Source organism: Rutilus rutilus (genome assembly GCF_951802725.1).
Source record: "Rutilus rutilus genome assembly, chromosome: 21".
Taxonomy (NCBI): domain Eukaryota; kingdom Metazoa; phylum Chordata; class Actinopteri; order Cypriniformes; family Leuciscidae; genus Rutilus; species Rutilus rutilus.
This window is the reverse complement of record NC_140226.1, coordinates 27,443,959-27,471,761: the sequence shown is the minus strand read 5'-3', so window position 1 is coordinate 27,471,761 and position 27,803 is coordinate 27,443,959. Positions and strand designations below refer to the sequence as shown.

Here is a 27,803-nt window from a genome sequence, read left to right as displayed (position 1 = left end):
GTAATTGTGGCGTGAAAGTAGCATACGCTCGTTGTTTTGGTTCAGGAGGAACCGTAAAAGATGGCTGCTGTTTCGGTTGCGGTGCTCGGTGACTGTGTCTGTCAAACTATGCAAGCTGCTGATGTTGTGTGATCTCTGCGCAGAACTATTAAAATACATACCTTGACAGGCAGGTAGGAAGTCTTATCATTGCATTCAATACGAAGTGGACGAACGTTTTATGTCCTACGCCTTCCACAGATGATATATAGATATAATTACATTTAAACCACACTTAACTTAGTGATTGCTATCAGGATGCGAGACTTTCTACCAGCATGAGAAAAAAGGTTTCTGGAACAAATTGCCTACCCTGCATTTAAACTTGCTAAGATGTTCTTTCAGTAAGCTAATAGTTGTAACCTGCAGTTATATATTTCCATTAGCCTCACTTGCTATTCTATTATATTTTCACATTTATGTAGCCTTTCCCTTATGAACCAATGGTTTATATAATTTCATTCATACGATTTTTTTTCTCACTTGCATATTTTCATATGATCACTGTAGCTTTTCTAGTGTGAAAAATAAGGTAGACAACAATGCCACCATGTGGACATTCAGTGTGCCGCAGAAAAAAAATATAATAAAAACATCTAAATTATTATCTTGATCTTTTTTATTCATGTCCTCTAGACATCATTTTGCCAATTATAATACACTCTTCCTCCCCAAATACTGTTACAAATATTGTCATGTTTATTGTGTGTTTTTTTCTTATTTATTATTCTAAAACACATGATAAAAACACAGCTGAAACACAATAAGTTATACTGTAGTAAAAAGCACTTCAGAGTTCTTTCCACAGCCATTAGTGTACAAGCCCATATGAAAATAGCATAGAAAGTGTGCATACAGTTATAGAAGCCTTTTTCATACTTTATATTCCTCTACTGAAGAATTTCCCTTGGCTGAATGAAAGACAGAAACAGGAGGTGCACCCTTACAACATTCCCCAAATTAATTTCACTGTCCTTTCTGAATATTCATCTCTCGATAACAACAACGATAACAAAAAGCTTGGCTAAATCATTCAACAAATGCCCATATCTTCATATTAGAGCAAACCAGTCTTTTCACATATATGAACAAGTATATATAATATATATATTTTTAAAAATAACAAAAAAGACATTAAATATTCTAGGAAGTTTCTTTTTCTCACTTGGCTTTGAGTTTGAAACTGTTTTGGTGCATCAACTACTCACAACCATGCATGCAAATAAACACAGCCACACATGCATTCGCACGTGCACACACACACACACACACACACACACTGCATAGAAGACTTCTGTGTTATTAGCAATAATTGGAGCTGTTACTGTTGGCTGTGAAATCCCCTGTGTGCCTATCCTTTAAAAGAAGACTCTTTGTTGCCATGGAGACAAAGCCAAGTGCTTAAGTGTTTGGCCAGTAGAGAGATAGAAACCCAAGCTGCTTGCAACTGCCCTTAAACTCACCAACCATCAGATCTCACATTTGTTCTTACACTAAAACATAAGTTGATTATCTAATACTTTTGTTCAAAGACGCTGAGAATAAATTAAAACAAAAAAAATTGGAGTGGGAGTGAACTCAAAAGTCCCACTATTGCTATTGCACTTACAGTGTGGTTTTATAAATCACGCTCTCAGCAAGTATATGCAATCTTCACTTAAACACAGGTAGCAAACGTCTAAAACTAAAAGTCAAATGAGAAAAAGAATTTCACCCCCCACCCCCACCCCCAAACAAAAACCCAACATAATTATAATAAAACCGTACAAAGCTAATAATAACAACAGTAATGATAACAACAATAAATGATTATATCAAGGACAACCGTTATAATCTGCCGAGTATAAAAAAAGACCTTTGAAAAAAGTGATTGTCATGTAAAGATAGAAAGTGTCAAAAACATTGAAGGCATTAGCGAGGTCACCATTTCATATTAAAGGAATAGTTTTTCAAAAAGGAAAATCCTAACATCGTTTAATCACCCTCGAGTCTTTCCAAAGCCGTATCTGACGGCGAACATTAAAGTTGGTGTTAAGCTGAATGTTCATATATATATATATAAAACAAGTAAAAATACTCTGCCATGGCTCTTAAATCCCATGTTTTTCTAGTATTATTTATATTACCATAATATATAGGCCTACTTATTGTAGCTATTTTCAGTTTTCTAGTGTTGTAATTTAAGTATCAGTAGTACTTTAATCTTATATTATTTCAGTCTTTTGCCTGTTCATTTAAGATTTTCATCTAATACTCATTTTATTTCAGCTTTATATCAATTGAAATTATGATTTTTAATAGTTTCGTTAACATTTACAACACTGTCAAGATGAGTCAAGATTTTCTCACACAAACCTATTGTTTGGCTTCAGAAGACTTGGAATATGGCACAATACTTATCAGGTTTAAAAAAAAAAAATTGGGGGGAAATTGAAAGCCCTTAAGCAATATTATATGGCAAAGAGAAGCATGAACATCCCACTGAACTTCTGTGTTCAACGGATGAAAGAAAGCCATTCAAGTCTGTAACGGCATGAGGGTGAGAAAAACTACAGGATTTTTCATTTCGGATGAACTGTACCTTTAAATGCTGAAAACAGAAAGCCCAAAATTACAGCACTGGAGATCAAGACCAGGCATACAAGCACAGTTGTGCAAGCGTTTGGCAGTCACGTGGAAGAGAAAGATGCCGTCGTTTTCATTGCGAAAAAGGAGGAAAAGACTAAACACGCATGCACACTTGCTTTTGTGTCCGTCTACGTCCATTATAGTTCATTTCACCGGAGAGAGAGTTCTGTGCACAGACACTGGATAGATGTGCTGCGGTCACATCAGTGTGTGTTGGATGAGTCCGAAAGTGCATTTTATAGACACACACGCACACGCGCGCGCACACATTCACACTGAGATGGCATGGCTTACGCTCCCAATAGCCCTATATCTGAACATGAAGCCCCTGAATGCTTCTACAGCATCGGTCTCTGTCCGTCTCATATACACACGTAACACGCATACGCACTCACACAAACATTCGACGGGAGTGAGTTAGTCCCTGAAACTGTTCTTTCGGGATGGGATTTTGTTGGCTGGTAAAATCGAAATAAATAAGTCTTTTCTCTGCCATACAAAGGAGATTGTTAGCTAGTGCCAGTCTTCGTCGTCTGCATCCTCCTCTTCCTCCGAGGAGTCGTCGCTGCTGGCTCTCCTGGTTCGGCCCTGATCCCCCATCGCTCCGTTCTGCTGGGCGGCTAACATGGCGGCTGCCGCACGCTGCTCGGCCTCCCTCTGCCGGAGCGCAGCTGCTTTTTTCTCCGCCTCAGCGTGACTCTTCATGTGGGCACTGCGGCTCTTCACCTTGAAGAAGATCCTGGAGGAAACAGAGTTCAGATCTTTAGCTCAGTGATTTGGACTCGACAACCAGATCAGTTGGATTCGTGAGCCAATCTGGTTTTGCAAATTGACTCATTGTAAACATCCAACTCAAAATGGATTCATGAAATAATCATTCAGACCTTTTCTCTTCTTTTTTATACTGGCTTTACAGATTCATTGAAAACATCTGACTTTAAAGAATAAATTATTCACAAATCAGACCTGAAGATTAATGAGTGAATGAATTGAACCCGAGAACTGGATAAGTCAGATTTGTGAACCGATCATTCAGACTGGTTTTGTTACTTGGATCAACCGATACAATGCAAAGGTTTGACTCAAAGAATGATTCACTGAAGAATCTGACATGCAGATCTATGAGTCAGTGATCTGAACCAGAGAAGTGGATCAGCCAGATTTGTGAACACAGCATCGTACAAGACAGGGTTTTATGATCTGGATCAAAGGACTAAAAAAAGATCATTTGCTCATAAATCTGACATGTACTGTAGAACAAGGAGCTGTACCAGAGAACCAGATCAGTCAGAGTCATGAACCAATCATATAATTAAAAACAAGAATAAACAGCAGAATTTAACAACATTTAATTTCTAAAAAGACATAAAATGTTGCACAGGGACTTCTGTCCAGCAACTGAATCTGTGAATATTCACATTTATTTATATAGCACTTTTTACAATACAGACTGTTTCAAAGCAGCTTCACAGAGATAACAGGAAAATAATGCAACAAAGTTTGTTTCCAGAAGAAAATAGCGTCACAGTCAAGCTTAAGTAAGTTCAGTGATGTTTCATTTTTGTCGTAAAAAAGTTAATTGATTCAGTTAATTTATATAGCCGCTATGGAGAAAACCGTGATGTCATTGTCCAGCTCAGTTCAGTTCTCATATAATGGTATCAATGCAGGCAGATCAATATTATTGTTGAATATTAATTTAAATGTTACATTTAATGTCCCCAACTAAGCAAGCCAAAAGCCAAAGGCAACAAAGGTAAAAAAAAAAAGATGTGATGTTTCAGTTTTTAAAGGGATACTTCACCTCTGGAAAGATGAATGTGTATTTAAATTGGGTCATTTAGGTAGTAGAAATGTGAAATTATTTTTTAATTTGGAGCTTTCTAGACTGAGAAAAGCCAGAAATTGTATTTTTGGCTCATGTGGATGAAAGACAACAACTCCCAGAATGCACTTGCTTCGCTGCCCTAGGAGGCCACTCCCAAGCCACGCCTATCGGTTAGAGAGTAGTTAAACAACAAAGCTAAGCTACTAGTGAGTCTCCGTGACAAGTCTGCCCAGGTTTTTGAGATCGCACGAAATGTCCGGGATTCGGCTTTTGCGTTCTACCGTCGCCATTCATAATGTTTACTGTGGCGAGCAGGACGAGGCTAGGGCCGCGGGAGAACGCCGCGAGGCCGGTGGCGTGATTACTGATGAGCAACACCTGTGAGACGCACCGGTCTCGTATCTCTCACGGAGGAGCGGGTATTTTCTTAGCAATGGAAAAAACGCACATCAACCGATCACTTGTTTAGCGTTCATGTAAACACTACATTCAGATTCACCAATCGGAATGAATTCAGTTAGATTGAAACAAAAGCTGTGCATGTAAACAATGAATGGCGACCGCAGAAAGCAAAAGCCGAATCCCGGACATTTTGGACGATCTCGATGGCCGGACATGTACGGGAAAAAGAGGATGTATGGTAACCCCTACTACTCAGCTTTCTCCACAGAATAAGAACCCGTTAGCTTAGCTTCCAAATAAAAGATGGCTGACACTGTTTGTACATTCTGTGAGTGAGATCCCACCCTCTATGGGCGGGTTGAAAACATGCGGGACGAGCTCCTACTACTGGCTGTAGTCTCTAGCCTAGCCTCTGGCCAAAAAATACTCAGATGACGCAAAATGACGATTTTTGCGTCATCGGAGGATTTTTTCCAGACAAAAAAAAAACACATAAATCTCTCGTCTCAGGGGGATATGAGGGTGGAAAGCATGGTAATTCGAAAATACTACAGGTTTTCTACTGATACAAAGCTTAATGCTAAATCCTGAAGTATCCCTTTAACAGAAACATCTACAGGAACCATCTGCTATGAATCAGATTTTCCAATGATAAAAATAGATTCAAGACACCTTTGTAAGTGTGTTTGATTATTATCTCAGTTTGCTTGACTGTAAAGCTGAATACACAATACAATGTAAAAAAACTAAACTAAAATTTGTCACTCTACATGCTACCTGATGGAGAAGCTAGCGTTTTACTTCTACACTATTGTTAAAACACCTGAACTACTGTCACACAATTGACAAATGTGGTTAAGTTAGAAGTGTCGCAAACTCTTTGTTAATTACTCCCCAGCAATGTAGTTCACACATTGTGATAAACAGAAACATTTAATGGCACAGTACAACACAGATCAAATTAAATAAATTCATATATAAATATTCATTTATTTATTTATTCAATTTAAATATGTATTTAAATGTACCTTATTTATTTACAAATATACTTAATTACATATTTGCTTAATTAAATTTACTGTATTTCATTTATTCAAATAAAATGCATTTAAACAAATTAATAAATAAATAAAAAGGAACATTTAAATAATTTATTTAAATGTACCTTATAAAATAATAATAATAAAAAAATAATAATAAATAAAGTACATTTAAATAAATATTACACTATTAGTAAATTGAGTAAATGCGTAAAACTGAGTGTGTATCCCAATAAACTGACCTGCCACACTTCTTGCAGGGAAATTCACCCTCTTGGTTAGTTTGTCCTTTTCCTGTGTTCCCAGCCACACTTTTCCGGCCTGTGGTTTCAGAGCGAGGTTTAGATGGTGGTGGTGGAGGAGGATGACTGACCCCCAACGTGGACGGATCCTTAGTGCTGTCCTCCTGACTTCTTAAGACTAAGACGGCAGGAGCCTGACAGGAAACAAATGGTTAGTATAAACAAGCACAGCTGAACGCATACAGATATCAGACACAGGGAACTTCCTCTGTGGTTGTAAGTTCAAACCCATCTATGTGTTCACCACTGTGCAAGTTAAGTCTGGGTTCCTCCAACAGGACGGTCCCTTATAAATGTACTATAAATGACATTGGATAAACTTGTAATAAAGTAAACCACTAGATGGTGCTATAAAGATCCTACAGTGCTAAACTACACAAACCTCTCTGGCTGACCAGTTTTTTTAATTGTTATTTCAAATAGCCCAGAACTGGGGATGAACTGGGGATGAACACTGGAGAACTAAAACAATTACATTTTCTGTAGGCATCATGCATTTTTTGCAACCTCATGTAACTTTGTACAAATCTCCCCGAACTCACATTTTCAGTGGCCTGTAGAGATTGTGTCACCCTGCCCGGGCTGTTTTCTTGTTTCCTGTCACATGACACATCCCACTTCCTGCTCTCCTCGTCGTCTTTCCGTGATTCAAACTTATGTGAACTCTGATGGAGAAGAAGCATTACGGTGCTGCACTAGTTAGTACGTAATCAAATCAACCAGATGCACGTACGCACAAAGACACAGGAACTCACTTTATTGTCCACTTCCTCCTCTGTTGTGGGTTTAGTTTCTGGTGGTTCTGCTTCTCCATATATGAGTGTTCCGTTCCTGCCAATCTTCACCTGCTTTTTATACGTGTAGTAAAACTCCACACACTGAGCCACCGTCTTGGAGCTCACCTTCAAGTCAAACATGAAACCAACTCAGCATTAGCTAGAACTTGCTGCTATAATGCTAGGGTGTCAGTGGTGATTTACATTATCGGCTCTGAAAAAACACTAATTTGACTAGAAACACCGGAGACTGTAAAGAATAATTCTGCTATTTGCGAGACTTCCGGGTTCAGGAAAAAGTTGGACTGCTAGGTTTTAGTTTATAACTATGTGGTTGTTTGAGGTCTATTTAACAGTAGCATTAAGAAATTAAATAAATGTTTAAAAAAAACAAAAAAAACATCACTCTATGATTTACCTTAACACTGATTCTTAATAAATAGATTAAAGTTATTCAGTGAAGCAGTGGGTGATTTTCTCTTTTCTTTGATTAACATTAATTACACAGACAGTGCAGGTTTATTACACTGCTGTCACTTAAAGACCTGACACATGGATCTAATACACTGGAACATACACACGATTTCTTTCTTAACTGTTTACATTCAACGTGTATTTTGACATATTTTTGACCATTCGCGATTGCATGCTGTCTGAAAGGCGGCTTTCTGCGCGCACTCCGGGCAGCGCAAGTAGCGCCTATGAGCTCTTTTTCTAAGCTTCTTGATCTTATTAACTCTTTTAAACATTAAACGCCGACGCTTTATTTTCTCATGTGCTGTGTGGAAATATTTTAGTCTCTGCAGGGAGAGGAAGCAGAGCTCTGCACACGTGCCACTGTCACACATGTGACAAATTATGAAATACGGCTCTTATTAGAATGCTGTCATTCTTAAACTACTGGTACTGACAAAATGTGGAACCGTACTGTTTTTAATAGCAGGGTATCACGATACATTTCTAGTACCAGTATATTATGCAATACTATTAGGATGGCGCAACAGTGTTTTAAGTGCTTTTAATCTGTTAACATGTGGTTGATTGAATGTTCTAGATAGTTGCTAGTGTTACTAGGATGTTTGAGGTGGATGTTAGTGTGTTGCTAAGATGATCTGGGTGGTTGCTAGTAGGGCTGCACAATATATAGAAATATTGCAAATGTATATATCGTGATATGAATATCGCAATGGCTTGCAATAACTGTGGTCATGAACAAAAGACAAAGAGAAAATCACTCACTGCTCTTGGCTGAATAACTTTTGTGGCTTTAATAAGAATCAGTATATATTTAATTCATACAGTGAAAACTAAGCAGTGTTTTATTTTTTTTATTTTTTTATTATTCAGTTTCTGTTGTTAAATAAACCTAATGTAGGCTTATGCTCTTATGCTACTGTAAAACACTGCTGTTCACTTTCAGAAGTTGTAGGGATTTTCTTGACACAAAAATAATGTGAAACATGCATGTAGGTTTTATATATATATATATATATATATATATATATATATATATATATATATATATATATATATATATATATATATATATATATATATATGTGACCCTGGACCACAAAACCAGTCTTATGGGTAATTTTATTAAAATTTAGATTTATACATCATCTGAAAGCTGAACACATAATCTTTCCACTGATGTATGGTTTGTTAGGATAGGACAATATTTGGCCGAGATACAACTATTTGAAAATCTGGAATCTGAGGGTGCAGAAAAATCGAAATATTGAGAAAATCACCTTTAAAGTTGTCCATTTCTATTCGCGATTGTGCTGCATCCACTCACAAAAATATATTTTTTAGATATTTATGGTGGGAAATTTACAAACTTTCTTCATGGAACATGACCTTTACTTAATATCCTAATGATTTTTGGCATAAAAGAAAAATCTATAATTTTGACCCATACAATGTTTTGTTGGCTATTGCCACAAATATACCCGTGCGACTTGTGACTGGTTTTGTCATCCAGGGTCACATATATATATATATATATATATATATATATATATATATATATATATATATATATATATATGTATATGTGTGTGTTTCACATTATTTTTGTGACAAGAAAACATCCCTACAACTTCTGAAAGTGAACAGCAGTGTTTCGATATGCGATATATAGCATATCGCAGTATTTAATGAGTTATCGCACATTGCATTTTTCAACTTTCAAAACTTTCAATATCGTGCAGCCCTAGTTGCTAGATGGTTACTTACTAGCTATAGTCAAGTCTCTATAATAAATATGTCCCTATATATGTCTCACCTTCAACACAGAGACTTTTTGGAAAAGTAATAGCACACATCCTCAAGCTGCATTATATGATTTGTGTGGGTGATTGATGCTTATTGTCAGGGGTTTGTTAAAACCTGTACATACCATTTTCTGAACCATGAAGAAGTCCTTCTTGTAGGCAGCGATGCCTTTGTTGAAGATCCGTCGTTCCTCTGGCGTCCAGCTATCAGAGCCTGTGTGGGACAGACAAACGGTCCACACAATCAGATACCATGTAGCTGCTTCTAGACCACCCCCACCCGCTAACACAAATACATTCACGCACAAAGGACAGAGAGAGGGCAAACAGCCAGCACACACATGTCCAGACAAACAATGATGCCGCTGTCTTCAACCAGGATTTAACAACATGCCACAGACACACTCCCCCTCCTTTCCTCTCACCCACTCCCATACTCTACCCAGCAACCCACTCTAGTGTCAACCCATCTCTCAGTCGAACCCCTCCCCTCCGCTGAACTCCACTCCTCAGCTGCTTTTGTTTATAACAGAGACAGGGAGCATGGCTTGGAATGCCAGCGCAGGGGGTGACGGGGTACCGGGACCGCATGCCATACGGATTAGCTCACGTCACCCCGGCAAAAAAAAAAAAAAAAAAAAGGTGAAAGAAAAGGAAAGTGTGTTTGACGGTGAGAGGGACTTACCAGAGTAGTGGTAGTCAGCCAAGGGGTGCGCTTTGGGAAAGATGGGGTTTTTTAACAAGAGACAGGCGAGGGCTCCCTATGAAAATGAAAAAGAAAGTAGAATTAGCATGGTTGAGGAAACACAACTGGCTGCGGTGTGATATACAGACAGGGTCACAAGTGGGAGAATCACAGGACATGTTATGTCCCAGAGTTGATATGAACAGATTAATGAGTGCAGGAGAGATGCAATTCTGCTAGACCATCGCTATATCCTTAACAACATGTGTAAAAGGCTTTTTGCTGCAGGCGTTTATCCCAGCTGTGCAAGTCGCTGGATGATCCCTTTTGTTCTCTCTGCATCGTTCCTCCATGCAGTTTCTCAGGGCGCGATGAATCGAGGACACTATCTTTTTCTGGGTCAACGAGCTCTAACGTGTGCTTTTTTATTATGTATGGCCTTTTTGCCACTTTCATTGATGTGTACAGAGAGTTGTACGGAGAACAAGGCAAGTGACAAGCAATACAGATTTTAGCTCCTGAGTGAAAGATGTGGAAACCAGACGGTTAATTGTGGTTTTAAACTACTCTGTATCACCAGACCATGACAATCACTTCTTGAACATTTCTCAAATCTGAGGTAGAATATTCAAAACATTTATAATAAAATATTTTTTCTACATCAAAATATGCATGAGTTATCTTAAGTAAAATCCTTTTCCAGTCTTTTTTCCTTAGCAAAAGAAATATCTTAAAATAAAAGATATAAAAGCCTAGTCCCAGACTAAAATGCATTATTGAGCTGTTTTAACTGTTTTTAATATATTAAAGTATGCCAGTTGCCATTGTATTGTCTCAAGATGCGCACCAGTTATTTTATTTTTTCTAATGCATGTTCACAAAAGCTACTTAAATGTCCTAATTGAACTAAGGCCTAATCCTGGCTTAATCTAAGCCCTATCTGTGAAACCAGGCCTAAATGTCATCACACCAAGCAGGGAAATGCATCTAGTCGGCTTTCAGAGATTTGTTGTTTAAACTCATGCTTTTAAAACCATTCCAACGTGAAATTTCTAACTTGTAGATTTCTAATAGAGGTGCAATAATTCCAAAAGCCAACTGAAAAATCATATTGGCGGGAACCAGGGTGATGTCAACTTCAGAGTTGGCATTAACAACCCATAATAAACTTTAACATGACATGACAGATCATTGCATTGCAGGACAACCCGTTCGGAATTAAAGATTTTTTGCTGAAGCCCATTACTGTCTTATGTACCTATTAATCTTTCAAAATATCTACGTCGAAACCATGTTTGCAAGTGGCACAATACAAATTACTCATTTGCACGAAACACAAAGCATCAAACAATCTAGGTCTAGCAACCTGGCATTACAAAACCTAAGATGCAACAAGATAACACTATTTAAAGCAATGGCATCGAACCATTTTCAGTACATCTCGGTTATCACTGAAACTCAGTAAAGTCTCGAGCTGACTTTCATTTTCTGCAGTCGTTGTTCACATGTGACATAAACCACAAAGCAACAAACAGCATGTTATTTTGCAGTGTAACAAATGCATGACTAAAATTTGGTTTAGAAATGCAACGCACATAATTCAGTCATCTTCAGCGTGTGGTTCTGGACACAAGCCTGTGATTGACAGGTGGTTGCTATGGCGGCAGTGTGACAGCTCAGCAGTAAGCGGCTGGCTGTTGTGTTGTTGCAGCTGCTGGCTCAACTGAGCGAACGTTGAAAAGAATTATCAAAGCACACGCACTGTTTGTGTTTTCATATAACAAGGGTCATCAATTAGCAGAATGCAGCTGCATTGGTTTCGCCTCGACTGCCAATCAGCTGTCATAAATGAATAAGCTAGGGCTATTAAACAAATAGATTTATTTACACAATATGCTATTTAAGCAATCAAATTATTCACAATTAATCGTATATATCAATATTAAATGCAATTCAATTATCATATCGCATGAAAAGATGCATTTCACAATGTACTTGCACAGGAATTATAAATAAGTACAGTTTATTTGTCGCTTGTTGATTCTCAAATGCAGCGAAAAGATAAAAGATAACTAACTATAATGAATACTACATTAGCATCTACACCAGCTGAAAATAACGTTCTAAGGACGTGCTGCAGTGTTGTCGTCTGCAGCTTTAAATGCTCGTGCTCTTTAAAGCAGGATGGATTCTGATTGGCTGTCAATGTTTTTATCATTCATCAACTGGAAAAAAAAAAAATTCTGAAAGTGACTCCAACGTTATTGTTCCTCTGTGCCGTTATCATTATAGTTGTGGTGTGGACTCTGCTATTCTTTTATATGATATATCATTTATCATTATAGTTATTGTCCTCGGTGTGAACAGGCCTTAAGAGTGTAGTAGATGCGCTTTTAGGGTTGGGGGTTGCTACAAAAAAAACCCTGAGGCAACAGTGGAAAAGTAGTCCAATTTCACGGGAAAACCGCAGACTTTGCAACACTGATTAACAGTGAGTGAACAATTGTATATTTATATATATTTTTGTTATTCATTATTATTTCATGACACCTAATGGTGGTTACCTAATGTTAACAAATGGAACTTTATTGTGAAGAGTTACCAAAATGTACAATGAATTTTTACTGAAATGTATATTCAACATTAATTTGGGATTGTTCAGATCTTAGCTGGAAAGGACATTTAGAGCCTGGACTTTAAATGTATAGCTTTGTCACATGCATGTCTGTGTGTGAATGGCCACAAGTAAAACGCTGTTCAAGGAAACAATGCAGACCATGTCATTTACATTCACTTTCCATGTGCATGTAATGTGTTTGCACACATTAGTCACATAAACACTTTGTCTTTTCAGGCTTTGTAATACATAATTAATTCCAAAAAATTCCACATCATTTAATCTTCCACTCATGTGACAAACCCTTCATCCATTGCTCTGAATAATCAGCAGTTTGAGAAGCAGCCAAGTGTAAACCGGTTTGATTGGTACACAATACAAGAGAAAGCACAATTAAGCTATCCCAATGTGCTACTGCATTATATGATACTCACCATGATTTCACCCTTGCATTCATACAAGCAGTGCAAAGCCAGTTCCTGATTGGTCCCTCCACCGTACAACGCACTCGAGCACGCCAGGTGCATGAGGTCATCCACTGCTGGGAAACACAGAATGTCCAGGAAAAGACAGACTTAAACATTCAGTCGTGCAGATCTAGTTATAAATTAATAAGGCAAGCTGTAAAAAAAAAAAAATCCTGCAACTTCCTTTCATTAATTTAATTGATTAAATAATAATAAGAGATACATAAATAAGAGAAATTAATGTGGTATTGTGTAAGTTGTAAACCTCTTTGCTGTTCCTGAGTATTGGCCTCCAGGTCAGGCAGTGGCGCCCACACCAGTTCAGCCTTGTGTAGGTCGTGCTGCGCTGCCGAGCGCTCTCTCAGCTCTGGGACCTCCGCCTGATACCGCAATCCAATGTTTATCCGACTGAAAAAGAGAGAATGAATATAAACAGGCTGCTGTATCAATCCACTCAAAATGAATATGATTTGTTAAAAATAATGGGGTCCAAACGCATGAGGAATAGAACAAAAAATATGAAGTTTGAGGCTTTGAGCAAAGCCTGATGAGCATGATTTGAGAATGTAAGAAACTATAAAGAAAGATAATGAATCTCCAAAAGCTTTTGTTGCCAGGGATTGGAAGCTAAACATGAGGCACGACTTCTATAAAATGAGAAATTCCTGAAAACAAATCGCATTCCACTCCAGTTCATTCCACAGGTAGTTTGTGTTGTTTCTAAACGAGTCTGAGCCACTAGTGACAAAGTGAATCAGAATCAGACTATCAAAGATTTTCAGACTGCTGTTTGAATTCATGTATTGCTCCTCACTGTCAGCTCTTTTTTTTTTTAAATCAAGCATTCATGAGAGTAGACTCTGACCATGGGTCTTTGCATAAAATTAACACCCCATGTTTTCCAAAGCCAAATGTTCTAGTATTTGACTGCCAAGGTCTGGGGATAAGGCAAGACAGATTGTGCTTTATTATTTTGTTCCAGGATGTGCTTTCGTGGTGCATTGGCCAACTCCAAAATGAAGGGATCTGCAGTCATTCACAGAGAGTTTGTGTCTGTGTATGCGTGTAAGAGAGAAAGAATTTCAACCGAACACTGTTCTGACCATTAGATAAACCAGCTGGTACCAGTCAGAGATGATATCCCATAATTCTATCTGCTCAGCTACCATCCCCCCTCCTACTCTGTTCTTGAAAAGAGAGCTCTGAAATTTCCCATGTATGATCCAAGAAACCCATTCAGATGTCATTTCCCTTTAACACACTAACAGAGAGACTTGCACATGACATAACAGCTCCCCAACCAGCTCCACTGTAACCATGAATTTTGCATCTGCAGACTACAGATTATTACCATTACAATAAAGTAATGCGGACATATCTGCACTGTAAGGCCCGTTTACACCACATGCATTAGCAGTGTGTAAGCAAAGCAGCAGCATAATTGCAACAGCAGGCTTGAGTTGTGCTTTTATGCTGTGTAAAGCTGCAGCTCTGTAGAAAATATATGAAAGTCTTTTCTGGACTACTATTTTGAGTAATAACTGCCATCCAAACAGTAAGAGGAAACAGCCAGCCAATCAGACCACTGACTTTCAGTCAGCTGAATGGAATCTAGTATAAAAGTAGCAAAATTAAAATAAAAAAAGGCAAGGTTAATAAAGTAAAGAAAGTTATTATATGGCTAGAAGCGTAAGCTAATTAAGGAAACTAATGAAGCGCAGTGTGTGTGGGTGTTATTTGAATAGCGTGTGTACTTACGGCTCAATGCTGACAGGTGTAGCCTCACTCATAGCAGAGAGAACTGGAGGGGTAATATCACTGCTGTCTGAACATATACAAACAAAAAGACTGTGCTTAAGACTCAAAGTAAACACTGTTTCTTATTATATGTCCTCATAATCATGATATGTCTAACAATGACAACAATTATGTCTAACTGCACATATCCTAGCTTGTTGTAACATATACCAAGTCTGTTCCAAAACCTAATGAGGTGCCTACTTAGACAGCAAGTTTTTACAAACAGTAAGCAGCTCATTTTAAGATACCTCATTTTGCTCAATATTTTGAGTATCTAATTATAAGGCAGCACAGCATGTCTAATGCATTCTGGGGTTGTCTAATCAGACGGTGGATCCAGATAATTTTATCGACTGCAAAATCTCCAAAAATAATTAAGCATTTTTCCAGCTAAATAAATAAAAAAAAGACTATTTTAGGGAGTTATTAGAATATCAAGTTGTTATCTTAGCAAAATGTGCTAATCTCACTGGAAGCAACTGTTCATCAAGTTAGTCAGTCAAGCGCCTCGCCTGGGCAGTGCTATTTGTGTGATGCACATGAGTGACTGTTTAGAAATCTGTTCAGTCCCTTATAAGATTGTAATACGGTTAGAACACTGCATTAGAAGGTTAGCATCTAGGCAGCCTACTAGGTTTTGGAACAGAACTTAATTTTAGGTTGCATTTGGTAACTTCAAATCATTCAATTCTAAACGGACTACCTGAACTCATTTAAAGTAGTACTTCACGAATTTTATCTGTGTACTTTGTAGAGACAGTAAAGGGAACTCACTGGAGCGCAGAAGGCTACGGGTTGCAGATTTGGGAGTGGCAGGTGGAGGTAGCCCTTGATTATTTGCTGCTGCAGCAGCAGCAGCGGCCGACAGGAAGGTGGAAAAGTAAAGACCCGAACCCTCTCGAACCGGGCTGAGGATGGGCGGGGGAGTGTAAGGCGGCATGTTGAGGGGGTTGTCAGGCAATCGGACAGGTGAACGTAAGTGACTCTGGTAAGGTGTGATGCTGGAGTAGATTGGTGGAGCGATGAAAGTGCCAAGTTTGGGTGGGGGAATAAAGAGCGGTTCTGGGCGAGGCCGTCGTTTGGCTTTGGCCGATTTGGCGTCAGCTTCACTTCCACTCTCAGTTCCACCATTCTGTAGAAGAAATTAGATGTTGGTAAACTGGATAGTGTGGAAAAAATACATACACCATATGCAATTTGGGTGATCTTGGCGAGTCTTGTCAGAAATCCTAAATCTGGTAGTGAAATGGGGTGGGGGAAGGTTGGATTAGGGTGAAGAGAATGGACAGGAATTTGTGGATTAATGGGGCGTTTTAATCCAGGGTTTAACAGATGGGAATGGAATAGATCAGAGGGCAAAAAGAGAGATCGTCATGGGCATAGAAAGGTGCCATTGATGTTTTGATAAATTAGGTCAGTTTGTGAACTCACCTGGCCTGAGCTCTCAGACAGAGAGTTCCGGAGTGAACGGCGTCGTGTAACAATCACAGAGGTTTTGTAATCGGAGCAGCTCATGTCATGGGTGCCCAAAGGCCGTGATGGCCAACTAGCTGAAAGGGAAGCCTGCTCGTGATCCGGGGATGAGGAATCAGTCTGCCTCACTGGCACAGATACGGGAATGACCAATGGCATGAGGCTGTCATCTCTAGGCCGCTTGGCACTCATCTGCTCCACCTCAGCTGCCCCTCGACCTGGACCTGTCGGGGCAACAGGGGGGCTCCAGGGCCTGTGTGGCTCTTGCTGTCAACACATGATTAACACAGTCAAATTAATGGTTAAACAAAATAACTAAATCTCAGCAGAGTGCATCCTTCCTCTGCTCTGTAGGTACAAATGATATGCATGTGAAATGAGAAATGAGAAATGAGAGAGTGCTTAAAAGCTGATAAGATATATTAGCACAGGAAATGAGGTTAACTGAAGTCTATTTTCAAAAACAACTTAATGAATCAACTGTGACCTAATTTCTGCGCCAGGATAAAACATCTTGCCCTGCAGACCAGCAACAGATTGCACGTGGATGTATAGATCGGTGTCACAAGTGAATAACATATTGGCATGCCACCACAGGAGAAAACCTCAGGTTCAATATAACCAGACACTCTCCAGTAGGTAAGTTAACGATTACAGAAGGGGTTCCTTCTATGTTAGGTTTATTGAACTGCATCCATACTTTTACACAAAACAGGAACTTAAAAAAGAACCATACAAAAATGGCACTCTTAGCAATTTCACAACGCCTGTCAATTTCAAAACCCCAAAAACACGATGTTCACGTCAGAAAAAAAAGTATTCTGGGAGGAGCAATTCCTGTTTTTTTCTTATTGCTAACTGTAAGTAAGGCATTAAAGAAAACTGCATTGGCATGTTGTGTAAAAATACTATGAAATGTGCGTCACTAGTACAGTGTAACTAACTGGAAGTTGCGTGAAAATCTAGAAATCCCTGAGGATGTGGCCTGTCTTATCTAAACTCTGGCCTTGCTGGCATCACTGAGGTATTCAGCTTAGTACATGAAGCCCTTGCATCTCACTCACCCTTGAGCAAGAGCTTTTTTTCAGCGTGTGTTTGGAGTAGGGAAGGTTTAACTGACACCCGTCGTCACCAGGAGACCAAAAAAAACTCACTGACTAATGAGCCTACTCCTTTCGAGGAGCTGGAATCAGCTGACATGAGATTTGTAGCCTCTTTACTGGACTGCACTTTGTGTTCTGTGCATTATCTGCCCCACAGATCAACAGTATATGTACACACACCCTTTCTTTGTTATCCTCGGCTGGATGTCTTTAGGGAGTGCTGCTGTCCTTTTCAAAGAAAGTATACGTAACGAGTAAAAGCAGACTGAACTAAATAGTGTGGCCCAGAAACACTTAGATCTCCTCGTTTAACTCGATTGCTAATTGCGCTAATTCTCTGTGTGCAATAAAATGAACAAACCAAGCAATTAACACTAGTCCATAGATGCAATAGCATTCCAAAGCAAGTATTAACTCAGTGACAATACAAATTTAAAATTAGTTATGGACAGAGCTGTGTTTTTGGATTTCGACAAAAGGAAATACAGCTCTGTATGTAGGCTACATCAATGTACAGGAAGGCCAGTGGGCTGAGGGTGGGGTGCACTTGCTGGTATTTGTATGAGAAGTCAGTCAGGAGATAGTGGTTGCAGATGTGTGGAAAAGCTTTTGTTTGGTTCATTGGATCATGTGACCTGATGACAACAGTCAGTGTCAGTCCTTTACTAATTTTACACTCCTGTATCAGCTGAGAAACCTGTAGAACTTGTACGCATTTGAAACAGGTTGTGCATCCTCACTGTACAATGTTAAGCAGATAATGATGTCAACTTCCCTCGGCTAAGGGTAATTAGTGATTAAGGGAGTGTTCACACTTGGCATGTTTGGTTCGATTAAAACGAACTCTGGTGCGATTGCTCTGTTAGTGCAGTTCATCTGAACGTGTGAACGCTGCCATCCGAACCCTGGTGTGCACCAAACAAGCGGGCCGAGACCGCTGAAAAGATGGTTCTCGATCCGCTTCCAACAAACTCTGGTGCGGTTCGTATGAAATATGAACGCAACACGGACCACCATACATGCAAACAAACCAAAAACAGGAAGATTTATTTCTCGTCATAGTTGCGAGTTTGCCCACCACAGGCATCAGAACCGTGTCTGTGTGACGGAGGGATTCCTGCCACTGTTTGACACTGTTTTGATTTTATAAGCTCTTCACTAGTTCTCAGCTGGTCAAAATTCCATCATATGCAGGCTACGCACATACAAAGAGTGCATTTATCCTAGCACACAGCATCGTTTTGGATGTTCGATAAGTTCTGTCTCAAAATAGGCAATATGTCATAAAAGCCAACCAATCAGGTTGCGAACATATCCCTATTCCTTTAGGTTCGGTATTTTTTGGTTCGGTGATAAAAATGACAATCTGAATGCTAATTGGACCAGGACTAAATGTTTTTTTTTGGAACCAAGCGAACCGAACAAGTCACAGACCAACCTTTCATCTTGACTATTTAACAATGAATTATCAAAAACACTATTTTAATTTCTCCTTTATACTTGGCTGAAAAACAGTCAGTTGTCTTACCTTGATATTCCGCGAGGGAATAGATTCCCTTTCCGAAGCCTTCTGAGCCAAGGTTTCCAGGTTGACCTCTTGCGACACCCTCCTCTTACGGCGTGTGCTCTGGATTACACCTGTCGGAGCGGCCCGGATGTCTTGCACCGCAATGGTCTCAGAAGCCCCGTTCTGAGAGCCTTGGGCATGAAGATCAGTCGGCATGACAAATGGGTTATCTGAGGCAGGGCCTCCACCCTCTTTTGAAAGCCGACGTGATCTCCGGGGCCCAGGCTGTTGGGTCTCAGTGGATTGCTGGGGTCCAGTTGCAGGAGGCTGAGGAACAGAATCCTTAGTCTGTGTTGATGGGGGATTAGTGGTCTCTTGGGACTGTCCTGGTAATGACGGGGGACGCTGATCAAGTGAAGGGGCATGTGGCTGCTGTCCATCAGAGTAATTTTCCAATACATGTTGGTTTTGATGAGGTTGCTCAGATATTTTTTGCAGCTGCGCCAAGTCAAGTTGCATTTGAATCTGTTGCATATGCTGTTGTGGTTGCTGTTGCTGAGTCTTATTTAGTTGCTGTGCTTGTTGCTGTAACTGTGATTGCGATATTTGTCGTGACTGTTTTTGATGCTGAAGTACCTGTTGCTGCTGCTGCGCGTGCTGTCGTATCTGCTGTTCCAGCTGCTGTTGCTGCCGTTGTTGGTGCATCTGTCGCTGCATCTGCAGCTTTTGCTGTTGCTCCTGTTCTTGTAGTTGCTGAAGATGATGCTGAGAATTCGTCTGTGTACTGTAATTCAAATTTGGCAAGGTCCGATTGCCCTGAACTACCTGATAGTAACCTGCTACCAAGTTCTGCTTGGGCTGTCCAAAAGCTAACTGAAAGGGTTGCAACACGGAATTTCCAGTGTTGGACTGTCCGTGCTGCTGTGGATTTAACATTCCAGGCTTTTGTGTCTGCTGAAAAGCTTGCTGCTGTTCCCAGTCCATGCCCCGGCCAGGTTTGGTCGTGTCCTTGAAGGTCTGTCCACTTATGTTAGCCCCTTGTTTTTCAGTTGCCCTAATAGTCGATGGCTCGGGCTGCTGCTGCTGCTGTTGTACTGACATGCCCTCATGCATCTGCTTTGCAAATACAGTCTGAGCCCCCAGGTAAGGGGCATAGTTCTGGGACCATGTTGTTAAACCCTGTGACCAATTGTTTGGTCGCTGTTGGGGCTGCAAAGATGGGTCTTGATGCGACCACTTCATGGGCACCGTCTGTTGGTAGTGCCCACGACTTTGATCACCCTTCTCTGGGCTGAAAATGACAGAATTGAGGTACATATGTGGTACTTCTGCATTCGAGCCTTCCACACCTCCACTGTCATTATGGCCTGGCCCTGAGGGAGGGACCCCAATGCCATAGTAGGCCTCTGTATGCTGAGAGGCCTCTTTCATTGCCACACCCTGATCGTTGAAGAAAGTGATGCGTTTGCCCGTTCTCTTTGCGTTTGGTTTCGGTTGAGGTTGCAAACTCATGACTTTCATGAATATAGGTTCTGGGGAATGGTGGAGTGGGTGGTTATGGAGACAAGAGTTCAAATTCCCAAACCACACTAAGCTTTCTCTGGTTTAATGAAAAGTCTCAGAGTATCGCCCTTGACAAAGAACCCTAGTTTTATCCAGTATTTTGGCAGTCAATGGTCATCCAAACCTACTCAACATAGTAGAAATGCAAATAAGCTTTAAAATACAAAACTGCAGCATCTCCTGTGCAGAAATAGTAGTTTCGGTATGGTGTAGCTCAAACATGTCTATTTGTTTTTATTCTTCACTGCCAACTTTTCAGGTCCTGGGATGCCAAGCTGGGTTGAGAAGTCTTTAGGTTAACTTGTTGCTTATTCATGGGAGACAACCTGAGAAGAAAGTGGTCACAAATATTATGGTTAGCCTTCAGAGTCAGTACTTTGGGCTTAGTGGGGGTTCATTGAAATAGCCGTTTCAGCAACTTCATGAATAGGGCCCTAGAGAAAGGATTTAAAAGGGAAAGGTGGAATTGTTAAGGGTTGGGGGAGCTGTGCCATTAGCAGCTTAGTGCACATGATAAAACTATGTTGAACAAACTGCATTCAAGCAAGTAAATAAGTTCAGTATGCACAGAAAGTTAACAAACTTTTCTTAGCAACCAACAAACTAAAAGGACACATATGTAAGAATGCTAACTAAGTACGGGGGAAACGTGCACGTTGCTGCTAATAATTGTTTCTAGATCGTGTGCAGTGAAAGTGAGTAAGATGACGAGAGAGGTACAGTTGCACACATAATCCCACAGAGAGTGTGAAAATGTACTAGCCTAGTTTCACAATGAAAATGTTTAAGGTGATTCCCCCCATAGCAGCCATCCAAATTTTAACTTAAAAATCAATAAAAGTGTACCATTAACCTGAAATACCCTCCTTTCACAAATCATGGAGGGCTTGTGTTGTTATACGTGTATGCATATATGCAGCAACCAAATGAATAATGAAATTAATCATCTCAAATGTCTGCATGTAAAAAACTTTTTTTTTTTAAATGAGATACATATCTGTATGCAAACAAACTATAAACTACACTAATTATAAGCTCTCTACCTGATGATTTAACATTATTCTTTTGTGATCTATATTCATTAGGAATCCTCTATTGTGTTCATTCTTTTAATTTTATTTGTTGAACATTAGCGTCTCTGCTTTTATCAACACAGATTACCAGTAGTAAAATCACTGTAGTGCACATCTCCCATGGGTTTTTGTTTTATTACAATTACCAATACAAATGTTCTCTACACTTAGGACTGTGCCGGTGAGCGTGACGACCGCACCACCAAGGTGGCAGGATACCACCGGTGGTGGTATGAAAAAAATTAAATAAATGATTTGCACATATGATGGTTGCCGTTTTATGTAGATATTGGGAAACAAGTTAAGCACAAAGCTATGTTTACAAAAGAAATAACAGTTTAGAAACCATGTTATTTTGCGATTATCGCAACACTTGAATTTTTGGCGAATGAGGGGTACACAAGCCCATAAATTTGGATTAAGCCATATGTAGGCTTTGTATTCTGTCTTGCGATCTGACTATATAAGCGTTTATTAGCTTCAGAAACATCTGTTTTTCAGACTTCATCTCACAGTTTGTATTCACTAGGGAAGTTATGGAACTCAAGTTTATTTGTATAGCGCATTTCACACAAGCCAGTAATTCAGTTTCACTTTCCCGTGCAATGCAACATAAAATATAAATGTCACGTAGATAAGAAGCTTCTATGCTCCTGTATGTTTGTGTGTGGGCGATCGTGTGTGCTTCAGTGAAGGCAGCGCAATATAGATAGGCCTATAGAATAATGATCAAACTGACAATTACCTGTGCAGGTACAATAATTGAACAATCATTTTTATAAAACCAAAACCCCAACACCACCGGCTGGCCCTGTCACAGCCTTATCTACACTTACTATTAGGGATACACTGAATTAAAAATTCTTGGCCGAAACCGAAAATTCTGAATGTACTTGGCCGAAAACCGATAATTACAAATGATCAATTTCTTATTTTAAATTAGTTTTTTTTTATATAATTGTATTAATATTATACTTTAATGAATATTATTTATTCTAAATAAATGAATGATAGTGAATTAAAAAAAAAAGTATACAAGCCAATAAAATAAAACAACCACATTTTTGAAAGTAACACACTAAAATTGGACAGAAAATATATTAATATTTAATATCAATATATTATTCGTTATTCAGTTCTATGAAAGATAATCGGATTCAACAGATTTATTTTTTGACCAATTATCTAAATAATGTATAGTCCTACAAAAATTGTAAATTGAAAAAATTGCTGTGATCTCATAATGTTACAGGTGGCCCCGCCCTCACGCCAGTAAACACGTAATCAATGAAGAGAAGAGATCACTGCAAGTGGGAGGGGACGTTATTTTGATTAAAGATTACGAGGGCATATGAATGTTATACATTCATTTATAATAAATACTGCAATATTCCATAAAAAAACAAGAATTGTCAGTTGATTTAATGGTGACTGTTGCTGTTGAGTAAATCAACCTACAGCACTGAGAATTCTACAAAGTAATGTTACAAAAGTAACATTCAGTCGTGTTTGTTTACATTGCATTTTGGCCAAATCATCTAGTAGGAAAAAAAGTATCGTTAAGGTCAACATAGTAAAGTGTATCAATACTGCATAAAGCACTCATGCAGTATTTTCAGGGGTGTCGCAACGCAATGAAAAACACACAGCGCGGGGATGTAAACAACAATTGCATAAACCAAACCAACGTCCAGTTAAAGTGATACGATACGACCATATTGTAGGTCAATTTCACCTAACACGTTTCAGTGAATTACAACACCTATTGGATAAATCCAGCGCATGGCGTTCAGTTCTTTCACTGAAAGCACACGAATGTCATTACATTAGCAAAACAACATAAGCAAGCGACGCACGGTTACACAAGCCAAGGTTTTAACAGTTGACAAGAGAACGCGTTTAATAAGCTTGTAACTTAAAGTAGCCCACGGTTACCTAATCGAACCTACTTCTTAATTTAAACCGCGACCGAATGCAGAACAGACTCAAGTGCTGAGGCATGAGCGAATTCCCATCAGAGAGAGTGGCTGTGGATCAAAACCTAGAGAGCTGCCTAACTAGACAGCATTCTAGGGGGCGTAGACACAGGACGGGGTCTCGAGCCGCCTTTTACAAGTTTATATACTTTTAAAAGAATAAATTAATATTCTGTCATAATTTACTCCGCCTCGTGTTGTTCCAAACTGAGTGACTGTCATTCTTCTGTGGAAAAGGAGATGTTATGCAGAATGAGAGTACCATTCACTTTCATTTCGTGGAAAAGACGCGTGTCATTCTGCATAACGTCTTGTCTTGAGTTCCACAAAGCAAGTCACACGGGTTCGGAACCATCCATTTAACACACTAGTAGGCTATAAAATAGCCCCTTTCAAAAGCTGTCTGGGTAAACAGCTCAAGGTTTTGATACACAGACAGTGCGTTTGCATAGGCTACTACATGGGTGCCCTTCCTGGACCCCCCTTCCCAGTGAAGCCAGCTCAGCGCTATTTACCAGAAGTCCTTTGTTGCAGAAAAGGGATTATCCAGTCACTAATTCCGTGTCACACTGCAACAAAGTCAGACAACAATACACACTATGAAGCATGCTTGAGCAGCAAAATAAAAAAAGTGGTAAATGACAAGCCCCCGTCCTGTCTGTTCTTAGTTGTCAACTCTGGTGAATGTAAATTTGGGAGTTAGTTTTTTGCTTTCAGCATTACACGGGAGTAAGATCGAGCCTCACGCAGCGCACGCTCGGATGCGAATGATATTCTGCAACAACTTGCGAAGGATTGTCAATTGCATGGTTTCGATTAGCTAAACATGTCTTAAGCATTAAATAAAACATTTAAAAAAAGAATCCTTACCGTAGTTATTTTCTGCGCTTCACGTCGCCCTAAGAAAGAACAACTGCAAGCCCAGGTCCAATGCAACAGTACAGAAATGACTGCATGCTTATCCACGATTGAGTCATGCAATGCTGACCTCACTCCAGTAATATTCAAGTCAAAGAGGTAGATCCTTGTGCAAGTGAAACCACCGAGAAATGGAGGGCTTCTTTGACAAAATGGCGAGGCTTTTTCCAAAACAATTGCACTCGATTTCGTTACTATTGCACGCACATGCGAATCAAATCGCTCAAAAGCAATCTAGTTCACTCGTCCACGGAGTATGGAACAACACATTCTCTTTCAGCTGAAGTCTTGTGATCCCTTACTGTCCTGTTGGCCACACCCACTTCCGCTACCATATAAGGTCTTTCCCCTTCCATGCGGGGCGCTGTGAGTTACAGCAAATGCACAAGCCATGCGGGAAATTCCGTCACTGGGAAACGTTCTTCAGAACAGGGCTGGTACTAAACATCCCCATTCACACCTGAATCGAGTCAATGATTTCAGATGTGGTCAGTGAGCAAAAGACAAGACACACGTGGTTGAAACTAGTGGAAAACCAGCAAGTGAGAGAAATGTTATATGTTTTTCATAACAAACAAACTGCATGGTTGTTTGGATTGGGGGGACCAGGGAGGGTGTTGCAACTCAAGACAACCGTTTAACTAGTAAGAAATTAGATACATGGGAAATCACCCATGACCACCACCCTCCTGAGGTGAATATACTGTAAAACTATACCGGATATAGGACAAAAAAGATTACTTTAATTGTATTAGCCTATTTTAATTTGTGATCATGTTTAAAGATGGATCAGACAGCAGGTTAAATATATGCACAAGCTATTTACTGAATACATTGATTGTCCCATTTTGTAGACCAACATTTCTGTGAGAGTGACAAAAGAAAACATTATCTTTCATTGTTTAGAGGTGTTTTAGCTCTGCTATTTGAATTAAAATTGTACTTATTTATATTGACCATTTTCAATTAAAATGTTTAAAATGAAATTGGAGTGATTATGGGGTGTGATTATTATTATTTTGATTAGATTAGCTGGAACTAATTTATACATAACATTTAGGGGGGGGGGGGGGGGGGGGTGGGGGGGGGGTTGGGAGGGTCTGACCCCCCTAAATAAGGCTGGATCCCCCCTGAAGGACAGCAAAACAAGATGTTGGAAATAGTCTACCTGTATTATGAAGATAATTTTCTAGCTCTGACTGATTTTAAATTTTTGCCACCCCTAAAATGGGTCATACCGTTAACTTTACCTGAGCTGTTGAATTAAATAGGCAATGCTATAAATTCAGTGACATGCATTCATTGCATGAACTAAGAACATAATGTGTTTAAAATGCATATACACCGTTCAGTTGAATGATAACATTTGCCCTCTTTAATGCTGAATGTAGAAAACTTTGTTGAAAATATCCTCAACTTAACAACAACATAGGAGCATGCAGTTTATCGCGCGTGAAAGTTGCGTTCATTACTATAGTAATATATACACAGTACAGAAACATTACTATTTTGAATGTTTTTTAAAGAAGTCTCTTACGCTCATCAAGCCTGCATTTATTTGATTAAAAAAATACAGAAAATACTGTAATATTGTGAAATATTATTACAATTTAAAATAATGGTTTTCTATTTTAACATACTTTAAAATATAATTTATTTCTGTGATGCAAAGCTGAATTTTCATCAGCCATTACTCCAGTCTTCAATGTCACACGATCCTTCAGAAATCATGGTTTCTGTATTTTTTTATCAAATAAATGCAGGCTTGATGAGCATAAGAGACTTCTTGTGTGTGTGTGTCTACATATATTATGTGCACCTCCACCCTGGTTACAACTACCGCAACTCACTGGGATCTGTTGTAACAGCACTTTTTGAACTAGACACCAATTTACACACTTTAAGGATAAATTATGGATCTATTAACTAACATGTAGTAGCAGATTATATATTATATCACAATCTAAGAAACTTAGAGGAAAAAAGCACTGAGTTACAGTTCCATTTCCCTACTGAATGTAACGTTACAACAACAGAATTCGCACAGACAATAGCCCTAATCCATTCTCACTGATTTGACTGTTATCAATATAAAAAGGGAACGTTGTGAACATGATTATGTAGGAGCAAGCAGAGTGTCAAGGCAAGACAGACTGCCTTTTACAGTGGTTGTGAAAGTTCTGAATCTGGACTCTGTAACTCCAATCATGCCTTTTCTGCATTCGTGCAGAGGTTCAGCAGCCCGGACATGATCAAGCATGTGCTGCCGAGAGTAAGGAGACACCCATAGGCCTCATCGTGTCAGTTTGTGGACTGACTGACTGACTCTCTCTCTCTCTCTCTCTCTCTCTCTCTCTCTCTCTCTCTCTCTCTCACACACACACACTCACACTCACACTCTCTCTGTGCTGTGCCTTAAAATAAAGTGCAAAGCCATCAGACATGCCACCCATTCACCGGGTATGGCATGTGCTGAGTGTACCAGCCTCAATAAAAAAAATCTGATACCTTGAATGCTATTCGGGTGCGTAAAACATTATTCTCATACAATACTGGAATTAGATGCAAGTTCCTTATGCATGCAGACTGCATGCTTAAGCGTAAAATACAGATGGGCGCGTGACTGCATCCTATTTAATAGCTACAGTGCATGCATGATTGATTCCCAGATCTCAAACTGCAAGTACATAGACAAATACATTTTGTCCTAGGTGAAAACGACTGCACTCAGTCAGTAAGCGCCTCTTAGGGGGGAGGCTGACACAAGTTTACATGACACAGTTGTTGCAACACCACCAAATGTTGCACAACAGTAACATGATCCATCATAATGCAGGTACAGATCTGACATACGCGCTGCTGACACCATCACTGATTTAAAGGAAACGCATGCATTTAGACAAACAGATCGTTAGACATTTGTTGCAACACAACTGTTCTAACGATAAGCACTTTCTGTTGCCGTTCATGTGTAGTTGCAATGCTCGTGCAATTATGCACGTATGAAGAAGGTTCGCCACTCGTAACAACGACTGTAAAAACGCATCTAATTGTTTCTGTCAAAAAGTATGGAACCACCCAATCGAATTCATGCTCCTGAGCAAGGTCTTCTTTCGACGTCCTGCAGAAACTCATCAAATAAACGCTTTACGAGGGGAAATACATACGAACTGGATCTAGTTAGAATGACTTATTGCGCATTACATTACCTGTAAAAACATCTGCGACGTTTCTCCAGCGATCCAGATCTTTTTCGTGTTGCTTTCAAGAAAAAAAAGGGGGAAAAAAACTTTAAGCCTTTGACTGTAGCGTCACTTCCTCGTTGGT

The 27,803-nt window shown here is 39.4% G+C and overlaps 1 protein-coding gene across 3 annotated transcripts; it reads right to left on the bottom strand.

The window, feature by feature from the left end:
* Positions 1–669: 669 nt before the first annotated feature.
* Positions 670–27,803, bottom strand: mideasb (mitotic deacetylase associated SANT domain protein b). Of its 3 annotated transcripts, none has more exons than XM_084394356.1 (13): positions 27,686–27,803; positions 18,968–20,835; positions 16,295–16,603; positions 15,638–15,995; positions 14,822–14,888; positions 13,329–13,471; positions 13,031–13,137; positions 9,980–10,055; positions 9,420–9,508; positions 6,995–7,141; positions 6,782–6,904; positions 6,180–6,373; positions 670–3,406 (listed from the first exon to the last, which is right to left on the bottom strand). In XM_084394356.1, the coding sequence occupies exons 2-13, from the start codon at positions 20,465–20,467 to the stop codon at positions 3,181–3,183; spliced, it is 3,339 nt and encodes a 1,112-aa protein (XP_084250482.1). In that variant the 5' UTR covers positions 20,468–20,835; positions 27,686–27,803; the 3' UTR covers positions 670–3,180. The 3 variants fall into 3 exon arrangements, with proteins under 3 accessions (XP_084250482.1, XP_084250484.1, XP_084250483.1); XM_084394358.1 differs by having other exon boundaries at positions 13,031–13,134; XM_084394357.1 differs by lacking the exon at positions 27,686–27,803 and adding an exon at positions 24,429–24,750.